The sequence below is a fragment of the Pseudorasbora parva genome, chromosome 3 (assembly GCF_024679245.1).
Source record: "Pseudorasbora parva isolate DD20220531a chromosome 3, ASM2467924v1, whole genome shotgun sequence".
Taxonomy (NCBI): domain Eukaryota; kingdom Metazoa; phylum Chordata; class Actinopteri; order Cypriniformes; family Gobionidae; genus Pseudorasbora; species Pseudorasbora parva.
Window position 1 is genome coordinate 32,373,176 of NC_090174.1, and position 20,005 is coordinate 32,393,180.

The 20,005-nt window shown below is 37.5% G+C and overlaps 1 protein-coding gene across 5 annotated transcripts in view; it reads left to right on the plus strand.

Moving 5' to 3' along the window:
* mink1 (misshapen-like kinase 1) overlaps nucleotides 1-19,801 on the plus strand; it is a 57,751-nt gene extending 37,950 nt beyond the window's left edge. For 2 of the 5 annotated variants that reach the window (XM_067438443.1, XM_067438445.1), the window contains 19 exons: nucleotides 1,194-1,370; nucleotides 1,447-1,608; nucleotides 2,818-3,084; nucleotides 3,231-3,310; nucleotides 3,418-3,521; nucleotides 4,401-4,495; nucleotides 4,798-4,821; nucleotides 6,149-6,297; nucleotides 6,402-6,522; nucleotides 7,422-7,538; nucleotides 7,690-7,801; nucleotides 8,254-8,409; nucleotides 10,161-10,304; nucleotides 11,743-11,877; nucleotides 12,654-12,754; nucleotides 13,240-13,389; nucleotides 13,557-13,716; nucleotides 13,965-14,104; nucleotides 15,375-19,801. In XM_067438443.1, the coding sequence (XP_067294544.1) occupies nucleotides 1,194-1,370; nucleotides 1,447-1,608; nucleotides 2,818-3,084; nucleotides 3,231-3,310; nucleotides 3,418-3,521; nucleotides 4,401-4,495; nucleotides 4,798-4,821; nucleotides 6,149-6,297; nucleotides 6,402-6,522; nucleotides 7,422-7,538; nucleotides 7,690-7,801; nucleotides 8,254-8,409; nucleotides 10,161-10,304; nucleotides 11,743-11,877; nucleotides 12,654-12,754; nucleotides 13,240-13,389; nucleotides 13,557-13,716; nucleotides 13,965-14,104; nucleotides 15,375-15,458 (2,478 nt within the window). In that variant the 3' untranslated portion in view covers nucleotides 15,459-19,801. The remainder of the gene's footprint in view (nucleotides 1-1,193; nucleotides 1,371-1,446; nucleotides 1,609-2,817; nucleotides 3,085-3,230; nucleotides 3,311-3,417; nucleotides 3,522-4,400; nucleotides 4,496-4,797; nucleotides 4,822-6,148; nucleotides 6,298-6,401; nucleotides 6,523-7,421; nucleotides 7,539-7,689; nucleotides 7,802-8,253; nucleotides 8,410-10,160; nucleotides 10,305-11,742; nucleotides 11,878-12,653; nucleotides 12,755-13,239; nucleotides 13,390-13,556; nucleotides 13,717-13,964; nucleotides 14,105-15,374) is intronic. The other 3 variants (XM_067438447.1, XM_067438444.1, XM_067438446.1) reach the window with 2 other exon arrangements.
* The last annotated feature ends 204 nt before the right edge of the window (nucleotides 19,802-20,005 follow it).

The window sequence follows — 20,005 nt, forward strand, 5'->3', positions numbered from 1 at the left end:
TCCCTCTGTCAGTCACAGACAGTGTTGATGTGTCTCATGTTACTGGACCCCAAGATTGTGCTTGTATGAGCCGAATCCTCCTGGTTTCAGAATGGGAAGAAGGGTTTTGTATTGCTCTGGAGCAGGGGTCTTTAATTATTGTTTGGTCTTTAACTAATTTTATGAAAATATGCATTAAAGAAAAATACACTATTGTGTTTAAATTCACCCAAAGCTAGTGTTAAGAAGCTCATGTTGAGCTAAATGTTTCATTGTCTCTTCTAAATTAAGATTATTTTATATTAATATATATTTTTTAATGCATTTTTTTTGTCTTGTGTCACTTGATCCTTCAGAAATCATTCCAATATGCTGATCAAGAAAAATTATCATTGTCTAAAAAAGTGCTGCTGCTTTGTATTTTGTGGAAACAGTGATACTTTTTTTCAAGATTGTTAGATTAATAGAAGGTTCAAAAGAGCAGCATTTATTTAAAATAGAAATCCTTTGTAACATGATCAAAGTCACTGAATAAAAGTATTAATTAAAAAAAACATTTGAATGGTAGTTTATTTCTAAATGAAAACACAACACTAAAGTATAAACGACATTTAGACCCCTGTTCTTAGACACCTTTGCTGAAATGAGACTCATCAAACTTGACTCGTGTGTCTTCCCTGCTCTGTGTGGGTTTCATTCAATATAACACAATTTATAAGTTATTTACATATAGGTTGATTTGAGAATTTGATTATATTGCTTGGATTAGTTTCATTTTAAATGTATAATTTACCAGGTCAAAATATCAAAAGAAAATACAACGTGACGTAATTACACAGGATAATTACCTCTCTGTGAACCCAATAAATAAGGCTGCTTTACATATTGTTTAATAACTTGAAATTCTTGATGGAAGAATTGTACAACTAAGGGAAATGTTTTGTTTGTACAATAAACACTGTACCTTGTCAAAATGTTTAAAGAATGTGAGCTATGATCTCAATATAATCAAAAATAATTTAATTATACATAAATTAATAACTATTTCCTTTGCATGTTGGGAAGGGGCATATGTTTTACATATTTGTATGTGTTTGTGCATGTGACGGTATCCTTCTATGTGTTAATTATTTCCTGTGACTCCAAATTGCAGTGCAATGACTTCACATTTTGCTAGTTAATAAGTTATTAATTGTGTGTTCATGTGTGTGTAGGAGTACAAGCGTAAACAGCTGGAGGAGCAGAGACAGTCGGAGAGACTTCAGAGACAGCTGCAGCAGGAGCATGCGTACCTCGTCTCTCTACAGCAGCAGCAGCAACAAGACAAGAAACCACAGATGTACCACTACAGCAAGAACCTAGAGAACAACAAACCAGCCTGGGCTAGGGAGGTACGCCTGCACCCTACTGAAAACAATGCTCTGAAGTGGACCGTCATAATGTTAATTCTCTTGCTTTGTTTCAAAGGTTGAAGAACGCAGTAAACTTAACAGACAGGGCTCTCCCAAAATCTGCACTACAGTCTCTGACACCAACATCCAATCCCGTTCAGAATCTATCAACCAATCAGGAGCTTCACAGACTCCACCTATGCAGAGACCTGTGGAACCACAGGGTGGGCAGGGAAAGGTGTGCAACCTGTCATTTTTATTCCCTTTAAATCAGTCAGATCTCAGCGGCCATATTAGACTAAAGAGACTAATAAGACTACTGTTTAAAATATTAATAGTAAAATAGCGAAATAATTAAAAAAATAGCGCACAAAGAGAATACAAGAATACATCTGTGTGAGTCTGATGGACTCCACCAGCTTTGGAATAATAAAATTTGAAAGCTTATTGGGGGACTGCAGAGTAGACTCTGTATGCGAGTTAATGTCTTGCGTTTCATGTTATGAAATCGCAAATACAAAACAATATATAGATTTTTCTGAAGACATGTTTTATAAGTGTACATTTCAGTAATTTAATTGTGATGTCCACTATCGTTCAAATGTGTGGGTTGGTAAAATGTCTTATTAAAAACAGCCAACAGTCACTCAAAAAAAAAATACTTTTCTTATTATCAATGTTGAAAGTAGTCATCCTGCTTCATATTTTTGTGGAAATCGTAATCAATTTTTTTTTTTGTGAATCGTAAGTTCAAAAGAGCCGCATTTATTTTAAATAGATATGCTGTAACATTAAATGTTTCTTTACTACAATTATTTTAGTCAATTTTATACCTTAAGAAATTTTATACTCTAAAAAAAAAACCTTACTGACCCCAAACTTTTGAACAGTAGTGTACATTTAGGGTTTTATCAGCAAATATAGATTTTTTGTTATTAGCGAATATTTTGATGAATTAACTGATATTTATAATGTACTAATATTAAACCTAAAAAAGCCTTGATAAGAAAAAAAAAAACAGTTATTAGCAGTAGGATTCCATCATTTCTGTTCTTTAATGCATGCTCTGGCTAACACTTTACTCTCTGTTCAATGATTTTCTTTCTTTTCTTTTCTTTTCTTTTCTTTCCTGTGGGTCCCACTCGCTTCCTGTTTAATCCGCCATCATTTTTGGGAACATCCTCTTCACTTGCATATCCTGCACTGGATCTTCTACCTTGCTGCTCAACCTGATGGCCTGTAAACTGCTTTACTGATTTCTGCTCTCTAAAATACTCTCTCTAAAACCCCTTTTGCAAAAAAACATCCTCACTTACCAAATAAAAATCTAACCTTGCCCAATTGGCCTAACTGTTTCCCTCCCACTTTGTTTTTGGCTCACGCCAACATACTTTTTTCTGTCTCATCTCTTATCCTGTCCTCTCATCCTCCCCGCCATCTACCGCAGTTCCAGATGGCCCACCTGGTGCCATTAAAACCGTACGCTGCGCCAGTCCCTCGCTCTCAGTCTCTTTGCGATCAGCCCACTAAGACCATGTCCGCCTTCCCCACCCAGGATCCCTCTCCCACACCCACACCTCGTCCTCTACACTCCAGAGAGCTAGTCCGTCAAAACTCTGACCCCACCTCAGAGACCCCCGCCCCCCAGTCTCGACCAATGAGAGATGACCGGGGACCTTGGATCCGTCTTCCTGAGATTGAACAGCCTCCTAAAGTAAGACAGAATATAAGAAGACATCATTTAATATAGTTTGTGTAAAACTAAAACAAAAACTAACAAAACATGACCCATGTAATTAGTGATTATTCATATCATTGGGATTTTTAATGTATAATTTTTCCATAACTCCTTTCCCTTAGATTCCTCAGAGAACAGCCTCCATAGCCACTGCACTGAACACAAATCTCTCCTCCGGTATCAGACATCCAGTCCGAGCAAGGTAACACACACACACACACACACACACACACGCAAGCACATTCAACTAAAGTGACGCAAATCATATGACCGCACTGACTACTGCACCATGTGTTTTTTCCATGTCAGTAATCCCGATCTGAGTCGCAATGAGCGCTGGGAGAGAGGAGACAGCATGAGCATCATGTCCAACCTTCCACAGACCGGCTCTCTAGAGAGACACCGCATACTCAGTGAGTGTTGTGTGGGTCATGTTTTGCCAAAATTGTCTCCACGAATAGTAAACCCTGAAATCACCAATGTTGCTTGAAGGGTTCACCTAAAAAAGAATGTAAATTCCAAACAAGAATGTAAATTCATGTGGTTCCAAACACTAATACCTTCGTAAACTGCGTAGAAGACTGAAACATGCTAGAACTAAATAGTTGAATGAAGTCCCTATTTTTGTTTGTATTTGCCCAAAAAGGTATTCTTGTCACGTCATAAAATTAAGATTTAACCACTGGAGTCACATGGACTATTTTAACAATGTTTTTCCTATCTTTCTGGGCCTTGAAAGTGGTAATTAAATAGCTGACTATGGAAGGGTCAGAGAGCTCTTGGATCTCATCAGAAATATCTTAATTTGTGTTTACTTAATTTGTCTTACAAGTTTGGAACATAATTTGGAACGAGTAATTAATGACAGATTTTTCATTTTTTGATTAACTATCCCTTTAATAACCATACTAAATAATGTCTTAATAATTCCCTTTTTTGTAGTTGTTTTGCTCTTCAAACTTTTTGTCTTATTTTTTTAGAGGGAGAAAAGCAATATTAGCTAATCAAAATCGCACACAAATTAATTAATACATGATCACCTGTCCTGCAGAAAAGCAGAATTATGAGTATGTCTGTGATGGTAATTGCTTTCACATGAAATCCTGGTGGGACTGCCTAATACACATGAGAATGCGAAATGCAAAAAAGGTTTGTATGAATGTTTAATCCTAATAAAAGATAGATAAATCTGACAACTCCATTTGGGAACATCTGGGGACATTAACAGTTGGAAAACAGGGTTTGTCTGCAGCAATTATGAAGTGTATAATGTTGTTGCGGGTTCCTTTCAGGCTCGTCCAAGATGGATTCCTCCCCTACCCTCTCTCATGATGGCCGACACAAACCAGGAGAATCACGAACCTCATCAAGGCCCAGCAGGCCAGCGGTGAGATGCCGACACACACACACACACACACACACACACACTCTCTCTCTCTCTCTCTCTCTCTCTCTCTCTCTCTCTCTCTCTTACACACACACACACACACACTCACACAGACGTAAACAAAAGAATTGCATGTTAAAATACACGCATTCATGCACATAGAGTTCCAAATCATTCGCCTGTGTCTTGTATAGAATGAACACACTCGGCCCTCCTCTAAACACTAACCTCTGTTCCTTACATATCCTTCTCATCCCTCTCTCCTCTCATCAATCTCTTTTCCTCCCTCTTCCTGCCCTCAGAGCTATAAGAGAGCAATAGGAGAGGTCAGTGCCTGTATGTGTGTATCCGCATGAGTATCAGTCTGTATCGGTGTATGTTCTTGCATGTTTACATTTTTTCATGATGAGGCTAAGTGTCAAATACATGTGTTTTTGCATTACATGCTGAAAATTATGAATAATAAATATGTAATTCTGGTTTATCTGCACAAATCAAATTAAGGTTTAAAATATAAAAATATGAAGTCTATCAGTCAAGTAAATTACTGTGCACAGTAAATGCTGATGAATAAATCAAGGGAATTAATAATAATCATATATACAAATACTGTTCAAAAGTTTGGGGTCAGTGCTTGTTTGTTGTTTGAAAGACTTATACAGTACGTTACAAAATACTTCTACTTTTGAAGTTTATTTTTTATTTTTACACAAATATTTTAAGCAGTACAACTTTTTAGCAATGATTTGTTTTTTTAAATGCAGCAAATTAGCATATTACATTGATTTATGTGACAGTGATTTCAGAATTAAATTACAAGTAATTCCTGTATATATTTTAAATTAAATGGATTAAAATGCAAAAAATGCAGCATTGGTGAGCATATGGGACTTCTTTCTAAAACATATTACCAACTTTTGAACAGTACTGTGTATTTTCTGACAAATGTATCCCAATGAAGATGATTTCAGATGAGAAAAGCGTTAAATAGACAACAAGTGTCTACATCAAACCATTTTGTAGCCGAGTTTCACCCCCTAAAAAATGGCATAATTTACTCACCCTCATGTCAATCCAAACCTGTATGACTTTCTTTCTTCTGTGGAACACAAAATAAGATATTTGACATGTTTCCCCCCATACAATCAATCAATGAGGTATCATTTTTGACTCCTTTGGGTTTCATTTAAACATGTGACATGCAAGGACATTATTAAAAGGACTTTTTTGGGGTGTTCCACTGAAGAAAGAAAGTGATAACAGAATGTCAATTTTTAGGTGAACAACCCCTTTAAGAGCGGTTTACAGAGGACGCTCTATGTACACATCACAGACCATTGTGTAGCCGTATCCCCTCACATTTTTGTTCTGAAATCTCTCCGGTTGTTTTCAGCTGAACACCAGTCCACAACCATCATCATCTGTAGAGGGACATTCATTTGTATACCCACATTTACCTTTCCAAACCAAGATCCCATTCCTATACCCTCAACACTCTAGATAGCTTTTGAAAGACTGAATGCATGATCAAAATCTCATGGTCCGACTCAATCTGGGGAGATCCGATGTTAATGTAACAGTGACTCTCGATGCGGGACGTGATGAAATGTTGCTCACTTGCTTGTTGATTTCTCCTTTATGTAAATGTGTCAGGATCATGGTCTGTACTCTAAGGAGCGGGCAGAAGAGCAGCCACGGCCCCCGGTGAAGGCTAATGACTACTCCTCTTCATCAGAAAGCAGCGAAAGCAGTGAAGAGAGTGAGAGTGGAGAGGGAGCAGAAGAGGAAAGCCCTACTGATCGGTAGGAGACATTGATGTGCAATGTTTTCAGTCAGATACAAAAAAAATGTCTGGGTGATTTGTTGTTTTTTGGTTTTCATATTTTTCTTTTAATGTGTGCATAAGCCCACGTGATGCAGATTCTGACTCTGTAAACACTATGGTGGTCCATGAGGAGGAGGAAGGGGAAGGAGGAGACGAAGAACGTGCGGGAGGATATGGAGACCAAACCATGCTTGTACAGAGGGTAAGATGTGTATTGGGGTGGCCGATATACTGGTAGACTCTATTAACTGATCGAAATGCGTCGGCCTGTAGAGTTTCTGGACTTGTGATGTTGCTGTACTACGCGGTCACAAGCTTTTAGTTTGCATGCGTTTAAGTATAGCTGTTAAAAAAACAAGTTATTTTGAAGCACAGTAAGCAGCGAAACAACATAACTTATTTCACTATATGCGTAGGCTGTCAGATTTACTGTTTCTTAGCACCGAAGCCGCTGCTCATGAAGAGCATGACAACGGAATTGAGTGCTTTTTGCTGACTAACTGGGCTTGAATGGTTAAATACACATACTCAAAGTGACCATGTCTATGCATGTAACACGTAAACAGTCATTTATATAAGTGCACAAGCATATTGGATCTGTGTAGTCATTCTTAAGCCCGAAACACACCACATAACCTTATTTCAGGTTAAAATAACTATAGCTGTATTGTTTTAACTATTAACATGAAAAAAATACTTATACCGTGATATGAGATTTTGGTCATATGCCCCCAATCACTAGATGTTTTTGTGTGTGTTGTACTGGTTTTACCTATATTATTATTATGAGGACATCTAGCTGTACCTGCAATTCAAATGGCTAAATAAACCCACTAAAAAAAATGTAAATAATTTTTAAATGTTAAAAGTTTTCTGTGAGGGTTATGTTTGGGGGTGGTTAAGTACCTACAGTTCGAATCAGTTTGTTTCAATCAGTGATATCCCTCAATGCCTATTCTTATTTTCTTTTGATCATTTTGTGTGCATGTGTAAAAAGATGTTTTTTCTGCTTTTGATGGAATGTTTTTTCCTATGTGAAAGCAAGCAGACCGTTAACACCAGTGCCAATATGTGTTTGTTTTTGTTGTTTGTTTTTGGCAGACTCCAGAGAAGCGTAGTCATAATGGATACACCAACCTGCCTGATGTGGTTCAGCCTTCCCACTCTCCCACGGACTCAGCCTCCCACTCTTCCCCCGGGAAGGACTCTACCTATGATGTGAGCTCTGCCCACCTAACTTTTAAAGCTTCATTCTCTCCTCCATATATAATTTCATCATGTTTTCTCACTTTGTTTGAGTCATTAACAGATACACTGAACAAGATGTGTGTAGTTGATTGGTTAACTCAGATCATGCAATCAATTTCAGTATCAGTCCAGGGGATTGGTAAAGGCTTCTGGAAAGTCCTCTTTTACTACCTTTGTGGACCTAGGAATGTACCAGCCATCAGGGGGCACAGGAGATAACATGTCTGTTGGAGGTACGGTATTAAATTGACTGACAATTACTGGGTATTTGTTACAGTCTCACATGAACTGTCCCATAAATGTGCTCAAAACTGGTCATGACACAAGGAATCACATTTTCTTTGATCTCTTGGCATATAAGAGGTCATTGTGCTATAAAAATACTTAAAAATTCATCCTCACTGCAAAAAAAAAAAAAAAAATTGTTAAAACCTAGCAGCCAAAACGACTTGTTTTCCTCTTCCGTCCGTTTGTGACGTCACACTGCACATTTGCATTTGACTGCCTTCACAAAACATCAACTCCTATTTTATCCATTCATAGTAATATGAGTGTACTGTTTTTGTTTATTTGAAGTCTTTGGAGTATGTCTTAAGAACTGATCATTGCTGCTGCTGACAGATGACTCAATCACTCACTGCTGTGCTTCTCGGTTCTGTGCTTGTGTCGTTTGTGGGTGTTGTAGGTCTGGGCTCTCGTTTTGAGCAACTGAAGATGGAGGTGAGGAAAGGCTCCATGGTCAATGTCAATCCCACCAACACTCGTCCAGTTAGTGACACTCCTGAAATCCGCAAATACAAAAAGAGATTCAACTCTGAAATCCTCTGTGCTGCTCTCTGGGGTAAGAGCTGAACTAGAGTTGTGTGCGTGTGTGTGTGTGTGTATTACATTGTGGGGACCAAATATCTCCCATAAGGATAGTAAAACCTGAGATCACCTACATTGTGGGGACCAGCCAGCGGTCCCCACTTTTCAAAATGCTTATAAATCTTACAGGATGAGGTTTTAGAAAGTAAAAATGTAGAACGTTTACTGTGATGAGTAGTTTTAGGGGTAGGGGGATAGAATGTACAGTTTGTACAGTATAAAAACCATTACGACTATGGAGATTCCCCACAAAGATAGTGAACCGTGTGTGTGTGTGTGTGTGTGTGTGTGTGTAAGCTTGCCAGTGTTTATATTACTAACTTAATACATTTTTCATGACATGATAAACTGACATTTTTCAGTTTATCAGCTGTCTTTTTTTAAAGTTGCCATGAAACAGATGTAATAGTCTTATCTTCCCTATTGTGACATTTATCTGAGTGAAACTGTAAGACACGACTTGATTTTGTCCATCGAAAATCAGGTGACCGGTTGTTCTTGCCTTGTGCCAGTAAACGCGTCATCAGAGAAGAAATGTTGCTACAAGAGGGAGTACAATTGATTTAAAGATTATGAGGGCACATGCATTTAAAAAAAAAAAATTGCATGGATAAATATTTTTTTATAAATACTGCGATATTCCATAAAAATATAAATATTGTCTGATTTGATATAATGGTGACTTTAACAATTCAGTGTTGCAATCTGAACACGTGTAGATGAACACATTAAGAGAGCTGCTAACAACTTGAGATGGCGTACAAAACAGTAGCGCATCAAGAGCACTTTTCTAAAATGTTCATGATTTCAAGTAGCATCGGGTAATTTTAGCTCATTGGTCTGTCTGTTTGAGTGGTTTATTTTAAATTAGAAAAAATTCAGGCACTTAGCATTTTACATGGTCTTTTTTGGTAATGAAGTTATTGTATGATGTGTGCCCAATCTGGCACGCTGATGAGAGCGTCTCAGTGACCCTTTCTAATTTTAGTCTCAAACCCTCGAGTACCAACTGTTCAAAATCTTATGCACATTTTAGCTAAAACGCTTGAAGAGAGAGCCCTAGAAACAGAACCATTTCCTCTGGTTCTGCGGTGATGCCAGTGCAACAACTGATGTCTACCCTTGTTTCGACTTTCTGCACATTGAAATTTTCTGCCCAAATGTTTTCCAAATGAATCCTGCTGTCATCAGCTTGTCACTGAGCAGTCAAAATTTATTTACAGTATTTGGCGCAATACGAGTTCATAAAGGAAGTATGACTATATCTGTGTTGCACTTTGGTGTACTGATATGAACTTTATGTTGTCATTGCCTTCATTCCCTGAATGTGCAATACTAGTTTGCTGGCAGTGCCACCCACTGGCCAAAGTGCATAACTTGGCATAACAAAGTGGAATAATTTGGCATTGGGTCATGTTTTTAGCTCCAAATATTTCTAGAGACCTGAATTTCAAGTTTCACCATAAAGTATTCTGCCGTTTTGAACATGTTTTTATTTTTTTATTCATTTTTATTTTTAGTTGTTTTGCTGCTGCTCCTACAGAGGCTGATAGTTTTGATAAACTGCAATACTGTAATATTTTTTGCTACATCTGAACTACTTTAAATTCAATGTAGCCCAAAGCTTTGACAAGCTATATTTTTAGAGTAGCTCCCCAAACACTGCCTGTGTGCATGTGTTATACGTCATGAGGGTGTGTGTTATAACTGTGTTTGTTCTGTCAGGTGTGAACCTGTTGGTAGGCACAGAGAACGGTCTGAAGCTGTTGGATCGAAGTGGCCAGGGTAAAGTTTATCCACTGATCAACTCACGCAGGTTTCAGCAGATGGATGTTCTGGAGGGACTGAACCTCCTCATCACTATATCAGGTTACACACGGACTTATTAATCACTTTATACATACGTGCATCTACTCATTAGTGATGTCCGGTTCGCGAACGAATCATTCTTTTTAACCGGATCTTTATAGTGAACCGGTCGAACCAGTTCACCAAATCGAACTGAATCGTTCTAAACGGTTCGCGTCTCAAATCAGGGCTGATCCCACAAGTTACTGTAGTTATTAACTTTCTGCCATCAGTGACAGTCTCTCAAACTAGAAATAAAACTAATATCTTGAAGTAGATGCTGTAACTCCAATCGTTAGCTGAAGTGAGACATGTTTTGCTGAGAGATCTGATGAACTCACGAGCAGCTGATACTGAGCATGCGCGTGTAACCGAACGTACCGGTTGTCGGATCAGCAGTACAGAATCAAAACCGTTTCTGTCGGACACGTTCGATACTGAGAACCGATGAGCCGCGCATGTGTGTTATTTGTTCAGAGGAACGAAATGCAGTTAAAACTAATCACGTTTGGAAACATAACAAAGCTGTCACTGTATTATTTTAAAGTTTTGGAAACAATGGATTGTAAAACGGTCAAATTAAACATTTATTTGTTTTATCAATAATGCAGGATATTTTCAGGAACAGCTTTTATCTTATTTAATTTCTAAGTCGATACATATTTTAAAGTACATGTAATCAAAACAGTAGGTTTGATATAGACTATTCAGCTTGCAGCAGTTCACAGCTCAGCACCCTGTGCTCAGCACACACACACACACACGCACACACACACACACACACACACACACACACACACACACACACACACAGATACAGCGGTTCTCGATACTGAGCATGCGTGAGAGCGTCGTAACCGAATTGTTTCTCTCGGACTGGGACAGCTGATGCTGATAATACGAGCCCGGGTGAACACTGAGGATTTGTGTAAGTAGGCCTATTATGTCAATGTATGTTTATTTAATCCGTGTAAAACATCAGTGTTTGCACGACAGTGACAGTGACAGTCTCTCAAACTAGAAATAAAACTAATATCTTGAAGTAAGTTAGATGTTGTAATCGATTCAGTTCGATTTGGTGAACTGTATTTAGTGCTGTTGCAAAACATAAATGAAAAAATGTTTCCAAGATGATGATGATGTCAATTATAATTATTACTATACTAAGTTTTGATTACAAATACTTTATATGGATGTGTTTGCATGTATTTTCATCCGCCGGGATGATAGAAATGACGTCATTACGTAAAGACGTAAAAGAACCGGTGATCCGTTTTTTTTAACCGGCTCATGGAAACGAACTGTCCGAAAGAACCGGTTCGCGGAAAAGAACCGAACTTCCCATCACTACTACTCATCACTCTGTCAGGACACATGGTTACATACAAGCACACCTTCATTTAGAGGATCTTCATGTTCTCTCTCTCTCCACTCTCTCTCTCTCCACTCTCTTTCTCAGGCAAGAAGAATAAGGTGCGTGTGTATTATCTGGCCTGGCTAAGGAATAAAATTCTCCACAATGACCCAGAAGTGGAGAAGAAACAAGGTTGGACCACTGTAGGGGAAATGGAGGGCTGTGTCCACTACAAAGTGGGTAAGTGTACAATTAGCCTGCTAAATTATATTTAATTCTATTTTAATTCTATTATTTTAAATGACATTTCTCCGCCGATACAATTAGCCGATTATTCAAAATTTGCAGAGCCAGATATCAAGTTATAGATATCAGAGCCAGATATCAAGATATAATTATTTTATATATATATATATATATATATATATATATATATATATATATATATATATATATATATATATATATATATATATATATATATATATATATATATATATACAACAAAATATATAACACTGGCCTAGTGGGCCTGCAAAAATACTACATTGTGCACCTTTAAGAGCATTAAAACACATTTATTGTTTGAATTTTGAAAACTTTTTTAATCAGAGTTTGTGTCCTATCAGAAGTAACAAAGCACAAAACTCTTCATGATTATTATATGGGAAGCATAACTGTCTAAACAGCCAAATGTTTGATCTAGGGGAAAAATCATTGGTTTTTAAACAATTTGCTTATAGTGAAATAATTTATTTTATTATTAATCATCATAAATAATCAGTATTGCCCAATGCATTGATGCATTTCTACTAAATTATGCATCAAAAAAATTCCACATAATATATACAATGTACTCTACACAATGTGAAATATTGAGAGTAATGAGAGTGTACAATACCACTGTTTAGTTCAGAAGACCTCAAGCAAGGTACTTTTATCATTGAACTCCTACTCTTCTAAATTACTTCATGACATTTATTAAAGGTTCTGTGAACGTGTGTTTATTTTCCCAGTGAAATATGAAAGGATTAAGTTTCTGGTTATCGCTCTGAAGAATGCGGTGGAGGTTTACGCCTGGGCTCCCAAACCTTACCACAAATTCATGGCCTTCAAGGTAGACCACAAGTTTGTCTTAGTGACAGATTGTTTCATTTATCATGTACTCGACTAACATGGTGTTTACTGGGCCTTCCAATTTTAAAAAAATGTTGGGGTCAGCAAGTTGTTTTTTTGTTCAACATATTACAATGATTTCTGAAGCATCTGTGACACTAAAAATAAGTCATTTAAAAAATATTTCAAAATATTGTTTTTTTTTCTGTATTTTTGATCAAATGAACAGACTTGGTGAGCATAAGAGACTTTTTAAAAAAAAAATCTTCCCAACTTTAAACTTGTAAAGGGCAGTAAGTAATAATAAATAATTCTATACTATATATAAATATTAATAGAAAGTAGCAAGAACCTTACAATATTATAGCAAACTACACAAACACTGGATTGAATCTTTTTACAAAATAAGTTACATTAGTTACTTTATCATGTACATAATCTTTTTAATTTTGGTCTCTACTCATTCGTGTATGTGCTTCTTCCCAGTCATTTGGAGACCTGCCACATAGACCTCTGTTGGTTGACCTCACAGTGGAAGAGGGTCAGAGATTAAAAGTCATCTATGGATCAAGTGCTGGCTTCCATGCCATTGATGTTGACTCTGGAAACAACTACGACATCTACATTCCTGTACATGTGAGTTACGCTGTCACATGCACCAAGACTTTTTCATAAGATTGCACAGGAGCGATTGGCGATTTGTTGATCAATTGGAAAATGAAGAAAGTTTAATGGACACTTACAGAGAAATGAATCTCCTTTTATCTCTGTTCTTCTCTTTCACTCTCTTTTTGTCGCGGTAGATCCAGTCACAGGTGACTCCTCACGCCATTGTATTCCTGCCCAATTCAGACGGGATGGAGATGCTGTTGTGTTATGAGGATGAGGGTGTTTACGTCAACACATACGGACGCATTATTAAAGATGTGGTGCTGCAGTGGGGAGAAATGCCTACTTCAGTGGGTGAGTGTGCGCGCACAGAAAAATTCTGCAGTTCTTCTCACTGCAGGATTGCAATAATGGGGAAAGGCGTTATTATAGTCTTGTCTGAATAAAACCGCACAAGCTGTTTCAAAAACACAAATTATCCAGCAGAGGATTTTGCTGCAGTAGATTTGTTTGTTGCAGATGAACCTTAGTGATTAACCTTAGAACTAGTGATGTTAATGATAAAATATTCTTATGTCTCTGTATTTGTGTTTTGCATATAGCCCACATCTGTTCTAATCAGATTATGGGCTGGGGAGAGAAAGCCATTGAGATCCGTTCTGTTGAGACGGGACACCTGGATGGAGTCTTCATGCACAAGAGAGCTCAGAGGCTTAAGTTCCTGTGTGAAAGAAATGACAAGGTGATACTTATTTCTTTGATATTCTCTCTCTCTCTCTCTCTCTCTCTCTCTCTCTCTCTCTCTCTCTCTCTCTCTCTCTCTCTCTCTCTCTCTCTCTCTCTCGCACACACACACACTGCATTTCACACAAACTGTGAAACTTTTTTCAAAAGAAATTTGGATGCAAGTGAAGTACAAAGCCTAGGCTATATAAATAATGGTTTAGCATCCAAATACATCGCAAATATGGAATCATTTGGACTCGAATGAGAGAGTTAGGCTGCGTGAGCATAACGCTGGTTACTTTCAATTCCTTATTAAATTATTTTGTTTTGGCTTTATAATTATAGCTAGCCTACTAATATTGTTTGATCTGTTCTGAATACCGTTAAATTTGAAGGATTTGTTGTGGAGTGAGGGGAACTAAAATAACCTATAGCTGTTTGTTTATAATGTTTGTAGTGTACATTATTTCGCTTTATTTACTGGTATTATTTATGGATGCAATCAAATGCGACATACGTGACTTGCCTCTCTCTCTCTATTCTTGATGGTTAACGGTTAACCAGTTAATAGGCTTCAACGTTGCGAACGCGTACGTGTTTTTGCGAAAAGGTCCATTGTTATTTGTGGACACCAGACTTTGCAGATGATTAGTACCTGAAAAAGTAGGGAATCATGTAGCCTACAATGAATGTCTTATTCCTGCTTTTAACATTTATTTCACTCTGGTTTTAGTTTTCTTTTTTTATAAATCATTACTAAACATGAATTTTACAATTTAATGAAAAGATTTTTGTATACATTTTTATTTATTTACATTAGTAAGCTACAGGACATCGTCTTTCAAAACATGACCTGTGCGCGAGAGAGAAAAAAAAATGCATCATTGTACCCAGCACTTCTGAAAATACACTTCTGAATGTGTCTCTGTCCCCAGCACATTTCAAACCAAACTGACGCCCATGGGTGTTAATGATTTACCTTGGATATGAGCGAGAGTGAGCTTGCAGTGTAATCGCACATCGCGAATGTTTGCTGCTGCATCCCTAACTATGGCTGATCTCAATTTTGCCAACTACGGAAAACTACAAGGAACAGAAAATGTGTGCTGTGTTAATCGTGCGTTAATAAAAAATGAGTGCCTTTAAAATGAACTTGCACTAATTTTGACAGTCCTAATTATTTACTACTATTAACTGAATATCAGTTTGGTAGAATTGCACAGAAAATACTATTTTCACAAATCTCATCCACTTTTTACTGTAATCATGTTTTCTTTTTCTTTCAGGTGTTTTTTGCGTCAGTGCGTTCTGGCGGCAGCAGTCAGGTCTACTTTATGACCCTCAACAGAAACTGCATTATGAACTGGTGAAAGAGCTGCCACATAAACATAGATTCTGCTGTGTGCACACATACAAACACTGAAGAGATAGTCCTCACACACTACACCACCCGCATACACTCTCACTGTGTAAATACACACACTGCACAAACCTACAGACATAACACACATAGTTATTTACTTCTCACACATCTTCCTGAAGACACTCCTTCACCATTCTCCTGTGATCTCTGAGCCAACTGTACAAGGCATTCGTGTCGTGAGCTGCCACGCTGCTGACCTCAATGTTGTGTTCATCTACTTATGGGTTAGCTTTCAGCTCACTGGGGCCAACGTTCCTCTCCGCTAATATTTCTGACGTTTTTAGGACCAGACACAAAGGATAACTGTACATTATTGTACTAGAAATGTGTGTAAACTACGAGAATCATTCAATTGTTGCGCGTCTTGTGACGCAGCAGCGGTGTGTTTTTGTGTGTTTGAGAGACTTTATAAGCTACTTTGAGCAGCAGAAACAACTTGAAACTCCAGTGGTGTGAGGTGGTACTGCAACATCTGTAATTTTCCATTTCCACTGTAAAATGTAGTAGTTGTTTGTTAATGGTTGCATTCAGAGTTTCAGATAAAAGTGATATGTTTTCTTTCAACATGTAGAAGTTTAGAAACTGATTTAAAAATATGAGTTTTAACATATTCTGAGACGGCTTCCCTTCCGAACGAGGGACGGTTTTCACTTTCTTGATGTATAAACAATAATCTGACGCCTATGTCACCAAACTGTTTGTTCGATGGAAATGTCGGTGGCTGCTTACGAAGCAGAACCTAGCGTTTTACTTTCCAGCTAGTCAGCTGGTGAGACCAAGTCACCCACAATGGAGCAACAGTCTCTGGTTTCGCTATTCAAAGCACTTTTTTTTTTCTTTTTATGTGAGAAGTATCATCATATATATACTACAGTTTAATATTCTCCGTACGTAAATGTATTTGGTATTATTCCTACTTTTATTAACTGCTGTTCTATAGCTGTTCTATTGCAATACGTGCTGTGTGCTCGTTTTTGTTCGAAGTTTCATGAGGGAGTTTCCCTTGGGTTATTCTGATTTTTAGGCGGGAAGATGCAGTAAGTTACTCCGGATATGGTTGAAAGCACTTTTTGGCAGCATAAACGTATAGTTCGGTTGTCACAATGTAAATTGTACATAGCATCGTATTTAGAGAAGTCTCATTTGTATTCAGTAGGCACATGATTTTTTTTTAGGAGTTTAATCACTACACAACTGCGTAATACACTTTGTGTTTGTGCTGTCAAAATTGCTTATGGGAAGTGTTTTTTTTTTTTTTTTTTTTTTTTTTAGGCAGGCTTGTAGTTCATCAGGGACATGTGCATATGATCAGACTTTTTTTTCTTTTCTTTTTTGTTTAATATTTGGACCCCACCATTTTTTTAGCAACAGAAACGTCATGTTTTAGACAAAGACTTGGGTGGATCGGAGGAAGAATATTCTTTTGTTTATCTGACAGTGTGCAAATGAAGTGTATGTGTGTGTGTGTGAGCTTATCAGTGGGAAATATTAATCGGTAAGATACAGTAGGATCAGTATAAAGCAATAGTTTAAGGATTAGTGACGGGTTTGTGCCTGGTGTTACTGTCTCCAGCTCTGCAATACTAGACCAGAGATTATTCTCAAGCTTCTCTCTCATTTCCATGCAGATAATCAACATTTTACGTGAATAGAACACCTTCACAGTCTAGTCTTTTTATTTCTCTTTCCCTATTTGACAAAGTTGGTCGAAAACCGTTTTATCACTGTAACAATTGTGTGTACTCTAATCACAGAAGTATTTGTTACACTGGTCCTTCCTGAACATTTTTCTAGTTATTAACACTAAAGGATTTTTAGCACTGATTTGTATAGTAGCTTGTGGCGGTACAATCATCATCGGTTACCTAATTGCCCCTCCCCTCCTTCTGGACTTATTGGCTGCCGTTGCAGTCTAGACGAGAACTAAATGCCAATGACACATTCAGTCAGTCATTGCGGCGCAACACTTCAGACAAATAATTATAAATAGTTACATTTCAGAGAGGCGGAGACGAATGGTTTGATTTTTCGTCTCCTGTAGGTAAGCAAAATCAAACTGAACTTGAACACTAATGTGCCATTATGACTGATTCACTCTCTCTGAGACTTACTTTATTTGTTCTCGCCCCTCATCTCTTGCTTGCTATAGAACTTGAGCATTTTCTTGCTTAGTAAATCAAACTGCCATGTTTACTGAAATAACAGTGCCTTGGATTAGGGTTGGGTGTATTTGATTGATTGTGTGCGCACGCGTGTGTGTGAGAGCATGTGATTGTTTCAATAAGAACTGAAGTTCAGGGAAGAGAATAGTCCAGTGCGCAGTTATAGGTCTTGTGCCAACAAAGTGCACTTAAACTGACAATAGCCAGAGCACCAAGACAGGCTCCTCTCACTCTGTTTTAGCACAAAGCCATGCCATATAGAGTTCATTCCTCCGGTTTGAAGGCAGTGCGTTCCTCCGCAGTATTTAGATGTTTATTTAACACCATATTACAGTTAAAACGCCCTACAGTTACGTGACACGACAAGCTCTTTGTTCCTAAGTGCGTGATGGTGATGCTTGCAGCTCCCATTTCAGTGGATCTTACATTTTGCCAAACAGGGAAAGCCTCTGGTTTTTATGCCGGAGGTTCACAAAAGGTTCAGGTTGTCATGGTGAGGAGCTGCTCACATGCGTTTGATGTAACAGTCCCCGGCATCCCAAGAGCTCTTGGAATTTGCTGAGATTTTGCCTTTATGCTTAATAGTAAATGTGTATAAAAGCGTTAATGCTAACAGATTGACAGAATTTATGTTTTTATAGCAGAATTATGATATAATAAACAACAAAATTAAAAATAGAGGGATAATATGCTTTATAAATTAGATGGAGAGTTTATATTTGGATTACCATGGCCTGTCGAGATGAATGGAAATGAAAGGAGGAAATGTGTGTGTGTGTGTGTGTGTATATAAAACCCCTGAATTATTCTTATTTTTGACCTAAATGGATGTGATTTGACAAAAGAATTTAATGAACGTAACCTTATCAGTAGAAATGAATAAACAATTGCATTGATGTATGCAAGAGCATTTTTGGAGCACAAAGCTGTACATTCAGTTAGACTCGTCTCTCTCCCCTCTTTTTCCCAGCAAGTGTTATAAAAGAGAGCGTGTGGGTGTGCGACTGCATGTGTGAATAGGAGAGCTATTTTTGCGTGTATATCCGCATGTGTGCTGTTCATTATTTCCTCAGAGGAAAGAGAGCAGGGGGGCGAAGGAAAAACAAGACCAGTTGAAAGCTATTGAGGACCAGTACGGTCAAACATACACACATCACCACTGGACTCGAGCCACGGATGCGACTCCGGTCATGTTTGTGAATGCCACCGATGACTAAAATGTGGTCGTCATTTGGTCATTCTACAGCAGCTGACCAGCTGATCTCGTACAAAAGCTCATATTGACGCAAAATCTCAAATGCCAGAAGGGTGGTTTGAAGGTGCACATTGTTGGCTTTATTGCAGACGTTATTGAATGTAATCAGGTTGTTTTATTCTGGTTTATTAAACTGATCTGTTGGATTGAAGGCTTGTTAAGAGTTTTACAGAATCCATGGTTTAGGTACACTTGTACAGATAATATTGAACACTCCACCCCCTTCCTAGTCTACAACAGATTTGAACAAATGTTTATCATTAAACGGCCATTCTCTTTTATATCCAACAAAAGCATAATTTCAAAACAGTCAGTCTTTAAAAAGCTAGACCAGGTCATGTGTGTAGCGTTCTTAGAGAGACGTGGAGCTGTCTGGTTTTTGTTTTAAGGCCTTTACTGCTGTGTTTGAGGTATTTATCTACTCTGTGCTATTAGCACTATGCTAACAAGTGGCATTTCTTTAGTCGTTCTCTAGTAATACAAATTAATCCCTTAGATGATTTTTGTAAAATATTTACTACAAAGGAAAAAAAAAGAGTTCATCATTTGTAGTTCTTTTACTTTGCTTTTGGTTCAATATTATAGCTGTAGTCAGGAGAGGTTAAAGGTTGGTTTTGGAGGTCTTGACAAAGTTGATCCTCTGTGATGGGTTGATTATTATTCTTTTCATTTACAGTTTAAGTTTTTGTTTTGTTTTTCAGATGAAAAAAAAGTAGATGTTCAGACATTTTTTGTGTTTCTGTTTAGGAGAGGGAATGCTTCAGATGATTTCATGAACAGATGATTTTAAGTCTTAAAGATTGAATGCATTCATAAGTCTGTAATGTCTCAATACAGCATTATTTGAGAATTAAAATAACTTGATCTCTGTTACTTGTGTAACTCCTTTTATTCATTCAAGCTCATTTGAATCCACTTGTTTGATGAACTTGTTCATGTTATTAGCTTATGCTAGCATGTGTTTATATAATCTTATGACATGTTAAATCTTATGACAGAGTAAATCAAGTAGAAGTCAATTAAATGTTTTACAATAAACACATTGAGACAGAACTGTAAACCAGTGGTTCTGGGTTA